General features: G+C 33.4%; 1 protein-coding gene across 1 annotated transcript; it reads left to right on the top strand.

Moving 5' to 3' along the window:
• Positions 1-1,234: 1,234 nt before the first annotated feature.
• On the top strand, positions 1,235-9,170 carry LOC144852284 (putative small intestine urate exporter). The gene is made up of 9 exons (XM_078710060.1): positions 1,235-1,448; positions 3,210-3,443; positions 4,031-4,119; positions 4,373-4,459; positions 4,903-5,024; positions 6,157-6,306; positions 6,887-7,019; positions 7,294-7,538; positions 9,006-9,170. Exons 2-9 carry the CDS (start codon positions 3,430-3,432, stop codon positions 9,168-9,170), a joined length of 1,005 nt encoding a protein of 334 aa, XP_078566186.1. The 5' UTR covers positions 1,235-1,448; positions 3,210-3,429.
• Positions 9,171-18,652: the final 9,482 nt, after the last annotated feature.

Raw genomic sequence — 18,652 nt, 5'->3', positions numbered from 1 at the left:
AACATAAATAATAATAATAATGAATAAATATACTTATATACAGTAGGCCTATACTCCATCAAAAGTTAAGTGTTGTACTTTTTCACTATTGTATAATTCATTTCCTTCTCTTTTTTTTTCTTTAAACTTATGAACGCACCGTCATAAAACGTGTGCCGCTGTTCTAAAAGCGTCTGTTCAATAAAGTTATTATTATTATCAGCCAAGAGAAACCTAAAACGATTGGAATATCGATTCAACAAGATCTAAAGATCTTTAAAGAATGCTAAAACTTTTCCAGGCGTAGACGATGATGGACCATCAAATAACAATTTTTGTTGCTGAAAGCAGCACCGTAAGTGTTACTCCTGCTGAATTATACGACATTTGTGAGTACCAAATCCCAGAATATTTTCACACTTAGAATTGCTCAATTTTCAAATTACTTTATAGTCTGTTGGGAGCACATGCCTCTACCAAATAATCATTAGAATATAAATGTCGATAACTCGGCAGGAGGTGGCCTTGATGCTTATCTTCTCACTGCAAAAAAATGTCCTGTTATAAGCGGTTCTTTTGTCATTTATATGCACAATAAAGTTATATGCAGATAGCTTAGTGGATCTTTCATGTTATAATATATATATACATATACACGAATGTTTATTTGGTATGGTCAAACTTTCCTTATATTAGAATACTATTACCTAGATTCGAACTCGTCACTGTGACGAGTTGGGCTATTGCGCAACGCATCGTAACATGCACATGCTATGTATTAGGCTTAGTCTATAGTAGGCTGCAATACAACGATTGTACGAACCAAAGCATATTTTACACATACTTGCATAAAATTATCCATTTTTAAGCGCACGATTATAAAAGTTTAACGTGTTATAATGAAAGGAACTTATCATAAAAGGTATATATGTATATATACAAATATTAAGTGCAAAAACGGTCTTTCTAAGCCGCGTATAAAATGCTTAAAATGTTCTGAAACGTGCTCTAATATACATGCACCTAGTGGCCGATTTACAACTACTTCAGCCGTTTTAGGGATCTGCGAGACACAAAAAATGAGCAGAAAAAATGATTTGTTTTACAATAACAATAGGCTATCGCTCTACGTCAGTAGCTTAATCATTCTTTTCAATTCAACTAAGAGGTATTTCTTGCCTATTATTGTATTAGTGGTGATGGATCAAAGAATAACCACGGTTCATGTCACTTGGAAAAGGTAAGTTTTAAATTGCCGATATAGAAGGTAGTACTGCAGTAACAGTATAAACATGAAGCGGTATATCGTGGCTTGTATATGCTGTTTGGCTGGTATTTGTATATTGTCTCTACGAATTAATCTTAGTTTTGCAATCATCGAAATGGTAAGAAGAGAGAATTCAACAGCATATCAAAATTTAACTGGTAATATGAGGTTTAATCACAAAATCGATGAACTTGTGACAGAGGTAAGTAGGTCTAATCACTATACAACGAATGCGCAAAGGTAGCCGATTCCTCGGTACTGTATGTATTTTTGCCCTGTATAATAAAAGGTTATAATACAGTTTCACATATATATCATATGACACCTATATCATACAGTGAGACCTAACCAAACCTAAACATCACGCGCAACATTGATACATAATGTGACACAGTATCTATAAATAAATTTACGTAAGGGCAAAAATCGGTAAATCGCGCGTTATTTCTAGAATGTTTACTCGATGGTATATAAAGTTGGTTCGTACTTTCGGTACTGATTTTAACCACCTGATGTAACCCTGTCTACTAATTAAATTGAGTTCGATAATTAGTTATTGATGATTAAAACGAATTTAGGTTCAACGATTTGCCCCAAATAGGGGTGTTTTCCGATCGTGGTATACACTGTCTAATTGATGTCAATTTGAAAAATACCCGCACATAATAATACGAGGAAGCTTCGCATTTTCCTATCTCCTCCTACGATAATTGTTTTTAATAGCTGAAAACCGGTTGAACAGATCGAGTACAGCATCATAATGTTGAAGACAGGCCGATTTTCTTTAAAAAATGCTATTTTGATACATTTAATATACGTTTTAACAAATGTATTGATTTGTGATGAATGGAACATTCCAAATTATTTGGTTTAACCATAGAGGTATAGGCTTACCTCCATGGTTTAACACAAGTAGGTAGATTTATGTGCCCTTGGAGAATAAACATAAATAGTATTGCAATGCTGTACCACTTTTGATCGCAATTTGAATCGCAAATTTCTTACTGTGAGTGTTGGTAGTGTTAGATATAATATAAACAAATAAACTTTATTACTGTGAGTGTGGGTAGGCCCTACTGTTACATTATAAACATATAATATACAAATAAATAAACTTTATTACTGACAGTTGCTTCTCAACGTTTGTATTAATTAATAATTTAAAAATATATAAACGTCGTAGTGGTGTATCGTTACATGTACTTTAATATTTCAATCGACTTTGACAGTGAGTGTTTTAACAAAGTATAAAATCGTAAATGTTTAACTGTATTTAGTGGTATATTATTTATAGGCCTATAAAACATTAAAAAAATATTTCGTTACTGAGTGGATAAGAATATATTTAAAAATGTTTCCTCTTTGTACTTATCTTCTTCCCCCATCCGTCAACCCTTAATGTTACATACAAAATTGGGTTTGTTTAAATGAGTCCAAATAAAAAAATTTGACTCTCGGAAGTAATTCCCAGGGTACTAATTTTGGTTGACTAGATAAATCATTGTGTATAATATTTATTCGTTTCTGTAAACGACAATGTATTATAGTCCTGCAGTACGTACATTTGAAATCTCCAGTTTTTTCTCGCTGGAATTACTGTGTATTCGAGAACCATCTGTGGGCACGACCTAGATGGTACGCGAGCGTACCATCTAGTTTTATTATAATTTGCTAATATATAGTATATAATATATATATAGTACAGAAAATCGGGTTGTGAAGAGCAATATCAAAGTAATGAATTTATGTCATATTTTCGACAAACTAAAGTTCATCTATACGACACTTACTTTATTTAGTCAAAAGACAATGACAACAATGCTTTTATATAGGCTTTATGCACATGACAAACTTGAAAGGTGGGTAGGGATGCTACTACTGAAGAAAACATTGTTTTCTTCACGAAATTTTACTTTGTCACATTATTCAGCCTAATTCACTTATTGACTTATCTGTACAACAGATACATAGATATGACTGGAATGAACGACAAAAACAAACAGTACTGGCTGCATTTTATTACGGCAATGCTGTAACGTCAATGCCAGGAGGTTGGTTAGCTCGCAAGATTGATGGAAAACGATCCATGGTTGGAGTTCTTCTATGCTCAGGTTTACTTACTGCATTGATACCATGGGCTGCGGGGTTTAACTATTATCTATTACTTTGTATTCGAATTTTAGATGGTTGTGTACAGGTTAGTATCTTATCATTTCTACAGCTTTTTACATCAACTGTCTTGTCATATTGAAGATCTTCGATATGACGTTTCCTGTGAAAATGTTCAGTGTCCACCGGCTTTGAATTTTAATTGTCGTTTTTATTCGAATAAACGCCCCGCTTTGAATAAACGCCCCCATAGAACATTATTTGTAATAAACGTACCCCTTGAATAAAGGCGTTTATATATGTCCTCGAATAAACGCCCCGCCATATGCACAATATTGTATTACAACACACTTCTATTTATAGTAGAATTCTTTGATTGACATGATCTACAATTTACTAAGAATTTTGATTTTTACTGTATTTTATCACTTCTTGATGTCAATTGTGTTGTATTCTTTCCTATCTAGGGGTATTTAACTGATCATACATGTTACCATATTACATCTAAAAAATAAACCCCTCCCTCAAATAAACCCTCCTGAACAATAAACGCTCCGGGGCATTTATTCGAATAAATACGGTAACTGAAATTGAAATAAAGAACGTCTTTTCGTGCACCTCCGACAAGACGGGCACACATTGGAAGTATATACATTTGGGATTGTTTTTTTAAAGGGCGTATACTACCCAGCTCTATTGTGAATTATTAGAAAATTGGATAATTCCACACGAACGAAGTAAACAAATGTCTATTGCATTTTCAGGTAAGGTATATTTTTGCATTTCAAGTTTTCATCTAGGTTATAACTAGGCCCTACAATTACAAATAACTAGGCCCTACAATTACAAAATGTTCTGCGAATTTCAAATTGCACAAAATTTTCACAACCAATCAGAGAACGGGAAATGAGTTCATGAGCACTCATGCGAATCAACTAAAAGATTGGATTCATGCGACTAAATTCACCTAGTGGAAAGTTTCTTAACCAAATTAATAATAATAATCTTCTCTTACAGCATTGCCTCTTAGTGTAGCAGTCTGTAATAAGATGTCAAGTTGGATCTGTGAATTTGGTGGATGGCAGTATACCTTCTATATTCTCAGTAAATACAATTTAATTTTTGGAATAAAAGTTTATATACTGGTATAATCTACTGTGCTATAAGCTTGAGTTTAAAACATTAAATCTACAATTTAATTCGAAATAAGAAAAAACGTGCCTCATAAAATAAAGGGGTTGAATGCCCCATGTTTAATTCATCACCATTTCAACGAATCTATGTTATGTAAGTTACAGTTAGTTAGGCAACACGTTTTATATCTTCTCAATTATTAGATGAATTTAAAAAAAAAAAATTTTTTGTAGGGTGAGTACGGAAGGTCCAATAGACCAATTTTAATTATTAATAATAATAATAATATTATAGAGTTGTAAACTTTCTTAACGCTGTACTGCACTTAAACACTATTATTTACAAACAAGAAAAAGGACAATTGAAAACAAAAATCGAATTGAGAGTTACCATGTCGTTTGTTCTTTTTGTAGGTATGTTATCAGTTTTTGTAGCAATAATATGGATGTTATTCATTTATGAGAAACCAGATAAAGATCCGTATATTTCAAATGCAGAACGTGAATACATAAACAGTTTTGAAACGCTTGAAGAGGTACGAGTAGAATAAACGTAACAATCACAACAACAACAATAATAATAATGATTATTACTGGTATTATAATAAAGCAGTTATTATTATGCCTATAAATTATGCCTACAACACAATCACATTTAAAACTAGATATAAAGATACGTTATATGTTCAATAGAACATGTACCCAGTCAGAGGAATTTGTGACCTTTGACCGCATCTTTAAATCAGCCCAATCGTTAAAAATATGAAGTATTTTACTCAACAACTCTCACAAAATAGGTATAGGTCTGGTTTAACATTAATGTGGTAATGTTATAGTTATTAACATGGTATTATAATTATTAGCCTACACTTTATTAACCCCTTCCTGACTTTTGATCATAATTCCTTATAAACACTCCGAAGAAACGGTATCGTAATAATACATGTATTTAGCGGACTTGGTAACTATTAAAACAGCAATATTAAAATGATCAAAATAACACTTTTTGTTTGTTAAACCCAACTGAAATGTACTGATGACCTCTAAACCCCGATAATCAAATATTTAACAGTTTTTAATTGAAACTAAATTTGATGTGACGTTTAAACTAATGCATAAGAACTACTTGGGGTGTACGTAGTACGAGAACGACCATGGATAAATAAAAACGAAGGACTTGTATTGGCTTTAGATCAAATGGACAATGTCTCTTGCGGCCCTTATCACGCACATTTATTGTGGGAGAATTGCTCTGCGCATGTGCCGTTAAGATTTAAGGGCAAGATTTGGGAGGTTAGCATTCGTTCTTGGTTGAGTTCGACATACTAATATTTACGGTATCAGATTATTAATCCATTATACTAGTCTAATTTCTAAATTGTATTTACTTAATATTAGTCAAAAGATAGACATGTTGGCACATATGGCGTTTCATAGATATAACTTGAAAAATGAAAACGGTGGACTAACATGGACAAAGACACTAACTAGACTAAGATGAACAACTATATATTACGTAAAAACGAAATTAATCGGGATGTACGAAAAAGCGGTGAATAGACAAGATACTAGTATCCATTATACCTGTATGCACCTCTAAAGCTTTCATGAATTGAGAGTATACCCATTGTTTATACTTTACTATTAAACAATCTTCTTTATTTTTAGAAAACACCAATTGTCTGGTTTAAGATATTTACATCGTCTGCAGTATGGGCTATAGTCATTGCGTATTGGGCTTTTATATTTATTCTTGTGCTCCTTCTTACCGAGTCACCGATTTTTATAAATGTAATCTTAGGATTCGACCTGAAAACAGTAAGCGACTTATCTTTGGTAGCACGTGTCGATATGTTTTAGTAGTTAAGCAGTCATATGTGGTAGTGGTAGGTCATGTGGTATAGGTTGGCCACGAGGAAGTGGCAGACCACGTGGCAGTAGTACCCCATACGTGTATTTGACAACGTTGTAGTGGTAGAACTTATGTGGTAGAGATTGGATATGTAGCAGAATGGTTGACCATTTGGTATGGGTAGGCCATTAATGTATGGGTAGGCAATAATCTGATAGAGGTTGGCCATGTGGCCATATTGTAGCCGTATGTCATAGTGGTTGAGGACAAATACTGTATGACATTGGTAGACCATAATGCGGTAGCGGTTGACCATTTGGCAGTGGTACCGTATGCCATAAGTAGTAGTGGCTGGCCATGTGGTAGTGGTAGGCTATAATGTGGTAGAGGTTGGTAGTGGTAGTCAGTTGACAGGTGCAATGATGGTGGGCACATTTATGATGGTGGTTAAATATACTGTATAGGATATTGGCTGACATAAGTGGTGTTAGAGCGGTTGGTGGTCATATGCAGGTATAAAGCTAGTTCTCGGTTTCTATTTTGTAGACTGGATTATTAACATCAATGCCAGGTCTTCTCCAGCTGTTGGTGGTTCAAACATCTGGAATATGTGCAGACTTTATTATCCAGCGTAAATATTTGACACTCGTGAATACAAGGAAGCTGTTTACATTTCTAAGTAAGAATTAGGCATATTTACTGTATTTTATAACATGCCTATGTATAATTTGATTAATAAAATGCGGCACCATAACAATACTTACTGAGTGTGCAGTATGCTTGCAGTTCCGAGTTCAAACTAAATCCATCAAAAGTCATGCCTGTCGTGACATTCGATAATTGTCATATCTATACATGCTTAATGTTGAAACCATTATTTTATTGAAAGCGAAGTATGAACTATTTTTGAAGAAAAATGTGTTGAACGTCGTGTCTTCTATACTTCTTTTTAGCTTTGGGAATATCTTCACTGTGCCTGATTTGTATTGGGGTTTTCGAAGAAGAGAGCTCAGGTGCATCAGTGGTTTTTCTTACAGTAGCATTTAGTTCTCTAGGATGTTACACATCAAGTGTCATTCCGAATATGATGGAAATATCTAAAGGTCATTCAGGGGTCATTGCTGGGATTATGACATCACTGGCAGGCCCTGCCTGCTTTATTGGTCCAATGATGTTAGGAGCATTCACTGTAGACAATGTAAGTATTGATTGTTTCATAAAGTTGATTGTATAGGCCTAGTAATAAAATTAATAAGTTAATGCGAACAACAGTGAACAATGAATTGTAACGGAAAAAAAGCAACGACTTGCAATTGAAAGGTAAAAATGCAGCGACATGCAACTAAAAAAAAAAAAAGAAGCGACATGCAACTAAAAACGAAAAAAGCAGCGACATGCAACTAAAAAAACGAAAAAAGCAGCGACATGCAACTAAAAAAAACGAAAAAAGCAGAGACCTGCAACTAAAAAACGAAAAAAGCAGCGAAATGCAACTAAAACACGAAAAAAAGCAGCGACATGCAACTAAAAAAACGATAAAAGCAGCGACATGCAACTAAAAAACGAAAAAAGCAGCGACATGCAACTAAAAAAACGAAAAAAGCAGCGACATGCAACTAAAAACGAAAAAAGCAGCGACATGCAACTAAAACACGAAAAAAGCAGCGACATGCAACTAAAACACGAAAAAAAGAAGCGAAATGCAACTAAAACACGAAAAAAGCAGCGACATGCAACTAAAAAAAACGAAAAAAAGCAGCGACATGCAACTAAAAACGAACAAGGCCAACAGCCATAAGTCGCGTGCTAAAACGCATAGTGATACCAGACCGACCGACCGACATAGTGAACTATAGAGTCGCGTCCACGCGACTAAAAAAGCAGCGTCTTGCAACTGAAAAGGTAAAAATGCAATGAAATAAAAACGAAAAAAATTAACGACAGTTAATGCAAACAACAGTGAACAATGAATTGTAACGGAAAAAAGCAACGACTTGCAATTGAAAGGTAAAAATGCAGCGACATGCAACTAAAAAAAAAAAAGAAGCGACATGCAACTAAAAACGAAAAAAGCAGCGACATGCAACTAAAAAAACGAAAAAAGCAGCGACATGCAACTAAAAAAAACGAAAAAAGCAGCGACATGCAACTAAAAAACGAAAAAAGCAGCGAAATGCAACTAAAACACGAAAAAAAGCAGCGACATGCAACTAAAAAAACGATAAAAGCAGCGACATGCAACTAAAAAACGAAAAAAGCAGCGACATGCAGCTAAAAAAACGAAAAAAGCAGCGACATGCAACTAAAAACGAAAAAAGCAGCGACATGCAACTAAAACACGAAAAAAGCAGCGACATGCAACTAAAACACGAAAAAAAGAAGCGAAATGCAACTAAAACACGAAAAAAGCAGCGACATGCAACTAAAAAAAACGAAAAAAAGCAGCGACATGCAACTAAAAACGAACAAGGCCAACAGCCACAAGTCGCGTGCTAAAACGCATAGTGATACCAGACCGACCGACCGACATAGTGAACTATAGAGTAAAAAAGCAGCGTCTTGCAACTGAAAAGGTAAAAATGCAACGAAATAAAAACGAAAAAAATTAACGACATGTGATTGAAAAATCATGGATGCTAATCATGAAATGTTTACCTACTTTCAGAATAAATTCAATCAATGGTCTTTGATGTTCAACATAACTGCTGGAATAGGACTAATTGGAATGCTTACTTTCTTGTTATTTGGGAGTGCAGAAGAACAGAAACTCTCAGAAGATGAGAACTTAGTTAAACACGAAATGAAATCTTACAAAGCTATCGAAGAATAAATGCTGGTTACGCATGAATGTACAACGATGCAAGTGCATGATATAAACCGATCCACTGGTACCAGTAATAAACAATGAGAATCACGTCTATGTTATACTGTTATACATAATCCGTTATGTTATACGTAAAAATTCTCTTAATTATCATCGTACATCGTAATAATTACCAGAATAGGATGAAATGCATATTCCTGTTAACATCAACATGAATAGTCATCACAACAGTATTGTCTTATTTAAAAAACGGAAAGGCTATCAACATAGTCAACTAAAATGTCAACAGTATAAAGCTGATAGTATAAAATGTAGATTATGAGTAGTACATAATAATACATATGCCTATATATTGTGAATAGTAGTAATATACCCAACTTTTAAAATAAGTTGCACTATATTTTTCTTCCCCAAGACATGGAAAGAACCGTAATGTACTGTAAATAGAGAACGTAATTAAAATGATCTTACCTTTTTTGCTATTGGTTACTTAGAAACAAATAGCTACAATTATATACAGTGACACAGTCTTTTGCTCTATGTTTCAGAGGAGTATTGGCTACAAAAGATCAGCCAACACGATATATAACACACACACACACACGGTATACCCTATGTACACCACTGTCAATTACACCTAACAATGCTTGTATATTTATGAGGCTCGTTATATTCACCTGTATTATGTGCTTTCTAACAGAAAACGTATTGTGTTACGTCACCTATTGTTATGGTGAATTGTAGGTCCAGGTGACATTCAACAACACAATAAACGCTTTAAGCAGTCTAACCATGGACCTATCTAATTTATGGAACCATGGTCTAACAACAGGGCACTGGGCTTTAATATTATGTCTGGCTGCGACAAATATCGTACTGTACATATTGTCTGCGGTGGGCGGTGTCTGTTAGGGGCATATTAAAATAGGTCCATGGTGTAACATTGCCAATAGTGATAATAATATGTGGTTTTATACTAATTCGCATGGGAGGAAAGTATAATAAAAGCGCACTCTTCCCTGACAAAAGTACTCTGACAAATTATTTAAAATAAAAAACAAATGGTCAAGAATAAAAACTATTTATGGTCATTGATTTTGTTATACACGAAGTATTCCTTCACTGTAAGCTAAAAAATGAAAGCAATACTGGATATGGGACGTTACGAAAATAAAAGACGCTAAATAAAAATTGTGCTGTGTGAATATTCAATCTAGGGTGCGCATCAGAAAGTGACATTTTGACAACGTGCATGAGAGGGACATGTACGTTGAACTCTGTAAATCAGTCGGCAGTTTAAAACATTTGAATGATAAAATATGAATTGTAATTTATAGAATTAAGATGTGAAGTATTTGAATAATAAACCTAGATGCTTACGGACTTGGTACGTAGCCGAAATTAGCGGACTCTAACGAAATTATAAAATACTAAACTATATATTTTAGGTGTTTTTGTGATGTATTATTTAATATTTCGTGTGAGAGTTTTGTTTTTAACTATGCTCAGAAATAGTGATGTGTATGCAGTAATTCACATTTACCTATAGATAGAATAAAAATAAATCGAATGAAAAATACATTGCTGGGGAAACACGATCTAAAAAATTATTAATTGTTTCCGTAATTGTGGTAGTAAGTTTTTTCATGTTCAACGATATATCAAACAATTTTGATTCGTGTTGTGTGTGTTTATTCTTATTCATTTACATTTTCTTTTTATTTCAATGGTTTTTGATATTTTGCACATTTTTTGTGGGACCGTTGTTATCTTGTTCCTACTTTTGTAATTAAATCGTAGTCTAGTTTTGATTTTTTGCTTTAAGAGGTGATACCTATTATTTACACATTTCGCGGATTCGAACTCGAATGTACAATTACTAAGCATTGATATCAATGGCCACGGCGTTTTACTCACTAAGCCAGCCGTGATTTACAAAATACATTATGTTCCATTGTTTAGCAGCTATTGTTTACTTTGTGTAGGTGAACTGGATAACTGTGGATCAATTATTTTGATTTTGAGTTTTAAGCGAAGGAGTCAATGTAATACCAGTGTCAAAATGAAGCGGTATATCGTGGCTTTTATGTGCTGCTTAGCTGGAATTTGTTTATTTTGTTTGAGAATAAATCCTGGTTTTGCAATTATCGAAATGGTTAAAAGGGACAATCTAACAGAATCGCGGAATTTTACTAATGATGATGAAGTTATGGCAAAGGTAAGTAGCAACTAGCTAATTACATTCTTACGAGCCGCATCACATTGAAAGCCTAGAGTCTATCAAAACGTGGTGCTTCAAAATCTATAGTCTGTTAGATCTTTATGTAAAAGACGTCAAAGTACCAAACTAGAATTTAATAACAATAACATAAAAAGTATGGAGCATATAGCCTAGGATACCAAAGCAAAATTGATAGCTGTAACAGCAATTCTTATACATTTTTCGCGAGTGGTGTAAGATCAAAGGCAAACCAAGCTCACAATGCTGCTTATATAATACATGAATAGTCTTGTACCCATTTCACATTGACCAGAAAAACTCTGAACTTAAGCACACACCGGCATTTTTGTTTGGTGTGAATTAAATATATTTATTTTGGTACTAGCACTCTGGAGAATATTTCTCCAAAGTTTATTCACGGTGTTTAAAGTGAAAAGTCACTTATTAGTAACTCATATGATTTTTTTTTTACATTTATGAAAGATTGAATGAATAAAGGTGGTGGTTAACCACAACAAATAAACAAAAAATTCTCCGATTTACAATAGCAACCAAAGTACGACTGGAATGAAGCCCAACAGCAAACGATACTTGCTGCATTTTATTACGGCTTTGCTGTAACACCAATACCAGGCAGCTGGGTAACTCGCAAGATCGGTGGGAAACGAACCATGGTTATTGTTCTGCTGTTGTCAAGTTTATTTACTGCATTAATACCGTTGACTGCGGCTACCAGTTACAATCTACTAATAGTTAGTAGAATTTTAGATGGTTGCGCACAGGTTAGTAATAATGATTGATTGATTGATTGATTGATTAAAATATATATTTATACTGGGTAACCTCTTCAGTCAAAGACTGGTCTCCCAGAGGGCCCAGTTGGTGATCAGTGGCTGTGATGTACTAATACACCGGGGTAACCCCCTACTCGTCTCGAAAGATGTACTAGGTTCTTTAAAGTGCACACGAGCTAGTTGTGTACACTGGACCTACGGTTTATAGTCCTTATCCGAGAAGACTCGTTCTACCACCAGAACCATGGAGTGAGTGAGCCTCGAACCCCTGCCGATGTTATGGCTACGTAATTACGGTTCCACTGTCTTAACCGCTCGACCACTCACGAATTATTTTGCACGAATCGAAAGCGTCAGCTTATACGCATACGTATTCATGTTTCCATCTTCTAAATCCCTTTCTACGAAAAATTCTAGTTATCTCGCTTTAGCAAAATTGGTAGTTCGAATACAGCCATTGCGTAGACTCAATTTTTACTTTTACAATAAATTGTTTCTAAGAAGAAATTCTGGGAATCTAACTTTATCTTGAACATAATTTTATCTTTGTAATATTAATTCTGTGGACATAATTTTTATCTTGAAATAATTCTGTTGACAGAATTATTTCAAAGATGAAATTCTTTTCAAACTACCGAATTTTTAAAAAGTAAAAATTGTGTTTACACAATGGCTGTATTGTAACATAATTATACATATCCCAAACGGCGCCCCGTAGATCGAATTATATTGATCTAATCGAGAAACTCAGAACTAGATATAAACTTTAGATCACAGCCTTGTTGTGTGACTTTGATTTTCGAATACTTGTGTAATGTCTTTGTTGTGTATTTCAATGATTATTATATAATGAAACGTCCTTTGGAGACAATCCTTAAAGTCCCTTTTTGCGTATTGAATCTCCACAAAACAAGTATTTTGTTCTTAAATGAATATAAACAAAAACCTAAAACTGGCATTCTTTCCATGCTTCGATTTAAGGTCAAATAGTTATAAATAAAACATACAGTACCGATACAAAATTAAACGCAAATGTAATAGTTTTAAAAAAGAAAAAGTTTCCTATCGATAATGTTATTAACCACCGATTCAGACTGACTGTTCGTTCTATTAAAAACCACTCTAATGTCCAAACTCATGTAATAACCTCTCTTTTTTAATAACCATAGTTTTTTGTTTGTTTTGTTTTTGTTTTTTTCTTTGTAATGTATTATACCATATGGACAATTGTCTGAAATAAAAGTTGAATTGAATTGAATTACAATATTAAAGGATCAGTAGATTTATCTGCAATAGAGTCAATAAGAGGGTACAGTAAATCGATGATATAAGAATAGACATGTTTAGATAACGTTCAAATTATTTTTTATTTTAGGGCTTAAATTTTCCTGCAGTCTATGAATTATGCGAAAACTGGATAGTTCCGCATGAACGAAGTAGATTAATATCTATTGTATTTTCTGGTAAGATTTCCTATACTTTTTATGTATAAAGCCATAATTTAGGCCTAATTAATAATGTAGGCCTATATAAAGTGTTTTTAACAAACTTACAGCACACAATTCAACATACCTTGAATTGTCGACACGTTCCATGTTTATGGTCATCAGAATAGTAAATTAGAAGAATAAACTTTCTTTTGACTTTTCTTACACCCAATTCACAAAATGTTGCATGGATATCTCTCAGGATAATATTCTAAGGTATTCTAAGTCTATTTTTAAGTGAGACGAACTCAGGCAAGGCAAAAAAAAAAAAAAATAATAGGCCTAATAAAACAGAAAAATAAGCCAAGTTCTGGAAAACACATCTCTTTAGTTTGTTATTTATACTTTTTTTCTTCTTTTTAAAAATGGGACAATCCGTCGGTTGTTAAAAGCAATATTAATATTAATAATTTCAATCATTAATCAATCATTATTGTCTTCTTGGATAAGGACTATAAACCGTAGGTCTAGTGTACACATCTAGCTCATGTGCACTTTAAAGAACCTGTACATCTTTCGAGACGAGTAGGGGGTTTTCCGGTGCACTAGTACACACAGCCACTCATCAAAACCTGGCCCTCTGGGAGGACGGTCTTTGACTGGAGAGGCCACCCAATATAAAGAATAAATGATATATAATAAAAACAATAATGATAATAATAATTTTTTTTTAATATAAATTTTAAATTGTATAAATCTTATTATTAAATCAACAGAACTTATTCTTGTTAGAAGAAACCAATATGCTTGTATTAATAGGCTAAAAAGAAAAGGACTTTATAAATACTGTACTGATTTGTACTCTAAGGAATTAATTTTAAGGGGTTACCCACAAGATAGAGAAGAAACATAATATTATTTTTAATGTATTGTTTTCACATTATCTTTTCTTACAGCATTGCCTATTAGTATTTTACTCTGTAATACGTTTTCAAGTTGGATCTGTTATGCTGATTTCGGTGGATGGCCGTACACCTTCTATACATACAGTAAATATATTGTATCATATCCGTCATTTAGAAATCCAAAAGCGCAACCTATTTTGTACTTTCGCCTACTTCGCCTACTAATTCAGACAAAAAAAGCATTTAAATTGGAAACATCGTTGAAAAAAAAAACAGAATTAGCCTAGATTAGTTTCAATTGCCTGTCGAAGTGATGTAATGGTATCGCTGCCCTTCTAGCCTAGCTAGGCCTATTAGTATTAGACTAGGCCTAGCCTAGGCGCTTTGGCTACTTTTTTAGTTATGGTTTGTTATTGTGCTATAGGCATCATTCAATTCAATTCAATTCAACTTTTATTTCAGACAATTGTCCATATGGTATAATACATTACAAAGAAAAAAAAAAGATGAAGGAGAGAGGACCAAAACTTTTATCTATTGGTATATAATGCCTCTCTCCATTTGTAGTACATGTTTGAATCCATCAACAAATATTTATATATACAAATTAACATTCTGTTTTCGCTTTTCATTATTTTTGTAAGAAATCGGTAAGTCGAAATCCTCAAATATTCATAAAATGATGGAATATTGTTTTCCACAAACAGATTTCTCGCACTAACAAAGCTGGGTTGTCTCAACAACCTCCGGAAAGCATCATTATAGTCGGTTGATATCTTTTTAAAAATGATTAGACCATAAAGGAGAACAGTACAAAACAGAACAAAAAACATTTGATTGATTTGGAGCAGTATGAAAATTTCCTACATAAAACATTGAGTAACAATAAATATTGCATGTAATTACCCATTTTCGAAAGCATGCCATGCGATTTTGAATAATTGTATGGAGATGCATACGACCAGGAGATAATTTCACATATTTCCTATCATTATTTTAGCAAATTAAACTAATCATATAGTAGACCTAAAATTTAACTTGATAAATTACGCCGTTTAGTTGTTAGCGATTGCTTACATGGTAAAGTTACCATGCTGTATTCTATGTCCTGAAATGTGATAATTTATTCTTTTTTGAAGGTATAATTTCAGTTCTGATAACAATATTATGGATGATAATCATTTATGATAAACCAGACGAAGATCCGTATATTTCAAATGCAGAACGTGAATACATTAACAGTTTTCAAACTGTTAACGAGGTACATAAACGTAGTGCAGGTTCCAGACTGTGTTTCGAATTATAGTAGAAATATAAATAGCTTAACCCATATGGCGTTTCATACTCATAAACACAATTTCCAGACCAGTCGAAACGTCGACTGGTAGTTTAACATAAAGATAGACAATAAGGGGTAAAAGATTCCAAAGTTTATTGGGTTTTATGAACTTATCATAGACCTACATATTTTCTAAACTAGACATTACAAAATGCAAGTGAGTGCTGTGTGCTAATCCATAGCATATCTTAGTTTTGACGACGCCACGCCCCCACGCCCTAAAGACACAAACTGGATGCCTATAGAACACTTCTCGATTGATAACAAAGACCTCCTACGGACTATTGCCGATTGCAATAATTTATTTCATCCAGCCTAGGTCATTTTTTGTAGACAAACCATGCCCTTTCGGCTCTGACAAGCAATAAAGTGTGACAGGAGTCAAATTTCAGTCGATAATATGAATGACTGCTTCGCAAAAAATATGCAACTATACCAACGTCATATTTAACATATTTTTTCTCTTTAGACTATACCAATTGCCTGGGTCGAGTTGTTTACATAGTCCGCAGTTTGGGTTGCAGTCATTATGTATTGGTCTTTTATGTTTATACTTTTCTTCCTTCTTCACGAGTCACCAAGTTTCGCAAATGTAATATTAGGTTTCGACCTAAAAACTGTAAGTTAAACTTGTGCTTACCTTTTGTAGATGTTTGACTGAAATCAGTCTTAGGCTTACATCAACCTATTGTAGAAACATAAGAATAGGTTATTAAATAATTATGTGCAAATTTGGACACAATTAGTCAGATATTTTGACTTACTGTACTATGTCCACCTTTTGACATGGTCATTTAATAATTTATACACAAGTGGCATTATTAGGCTTTATGGCAGTGATACGGTTGGCATAATAATATATAATATAATATAATAAAATATAATTATGTGGAAGTTAGTTGCCGTTGGTCATAGGTGGTAGATTAGTTCACTTTATTGGAGACATGCATTTTTTTCTTTCCGTAGACTGGTTTGTTGACATCAATTCCAGGTCTTTCGCAGTTACTAGTCTGTCAAATATCTGGAATATCTGCAGACTTTATTGTCCAGCGTAAATATTTGACACTCTTAAATACAAGGAAGCTGTTTTTATTTCTAAGTAAGAAGTATACTTTACTGTTTTCCTGTAGAATAAAGACATAAGTATACCATTTGATTTGTTGATTTCGCATCATGTGGCATTGGCTTTTGGCCATTTGGTGGTTTGTTTCCCCCAGTTCGTTGTCAATTAATCTATTTATTTTATTTATTTATTTATAAACATATTTCTACTGGATGACAATATCAACGTTGTCCCACAAAGGGGACATTGTTGTTTTTCAAAAGGTCCAGCATAAAACATAACAATATACATAATTATATAATACATAGTTTCTTAAAAAATGCTAAAATTAAACAGTCTAAAAATACTAAAATGTGAGAACCATACATTAAAAATACAAAATTATGATTAAAAATCCAAGTTAAAAAGATGTTCATAAAATTATTTAAAACATAGTTTCTTAAAAATAGTAAAAAATGTTAAAATTAAACAGTCAAAAATAGTACTAAACTTTGAGAACAATACATTAAAAATACAAAAAAAAGATTAAAAATCCAAGTTAAAAAGATGTTCATAAAAAGAATACACCACATAAAAAAAAACACTGAACAGATTAACATTTTTTAAAAAAGTATTTCCCTAGAGAAAAAAAGTGTTTTTATAACTCGATTTGAACGTATTAATGGAAATTGAATTTTGAATGTCAAAATGTATGTTATTCCATATGTTCGCCCCTGCGACCCTCAGTGATTGTTCTCTATTGAGTGCGCTTGCTAAAATATTGCTCCGGCCGCGACCAAAATCATAGAGCGTGGCCTTTTCGGTGACCTAGAGCTTGCCAACCAATTCAAGATGGAGCGATTGAGTTAATTACCGAAATAAAACTTACTAATTAATAACATTTAGTTTAGGACAACAGGTGTGTTATAATATATTTATATGTTCGTTCAGTTTAGTGGAGATTGGCTGTTTTGTACAACTCGGGTGGAGAAGCATTGAATCTCTGAAATTATTATTCCACTCGACCAAAACTTTCCATTTACTCGTCGTATTCACTATCAATTATGTATCAGATCGTACAACATAGGTTAAAGATCTGTTATGACGTGAAATTCGTTAATTGTGTTTAACCCTATAAATTTTACTTCAAACCACTGCATGAGCAATTAAAAACTGTTTTGTTTCTATTCTTTTTAGCTTTGGGAATACCATCTTTGTGTCTGATATGTATTGGCTTTTTCGAACACAGCCCAGCGGTGTCAATGGTTTTTCTTACATTAGCGTTTACTTTTCTTGGATTCTACTCCTCCAGTGTCATGCCCAATATAATGGAAATATCGAAAGGCCAATCAGGGGTTATTTCTGGGATTACAATTTCACTGTCAACCCCCGCCTGCTTTACCGGTCCATTGATGTTAGGAGCATTGACTGTAGACAATGTAAGTATTGATAGTATCTATAAGCTTTATTCCAACTTGGTCGCATCGCGAGTAATTTGACTAATCACGACGAGATGAACCATCCGAACTATCGCTTGTGATTGGTCAACTGACTTACGTTGCGCCTAAGGTATTGCGTTCCATCCAAGTGAGAACCAAGCTTAATTAAACATGGTAAAATACATTCATTTAATCTTACATTAAAGTGTGTATGTGTAAGCTTACAGTTTTATTTAAAAAGTTCGCAAAAGACATCAAATCTTTGATACAGATGTATACTTAAAAGTTAAATAAGAATAAGTTGAAACAACTTGTTGTTAT

The sequence above is a fragment of the Antedon bifida genome, chromosome 9 (genome assembly GCF_963402885.1).
Source record: "Antedon bifida chromosome 9, ecAntBifi1.1, whole genome shotgun sequence".
In the NCBI taxonomy this organism is placed as follows: domain Eukaryota; kingdom Metazoa; phylum Echinodermata; class Crinoidea; order Comatulida; family Antedonidae; genus Antedon; species Antedon bifida.
This window is presented reverse-complemented; position numbering and strand designations above follow the sequence as displayed.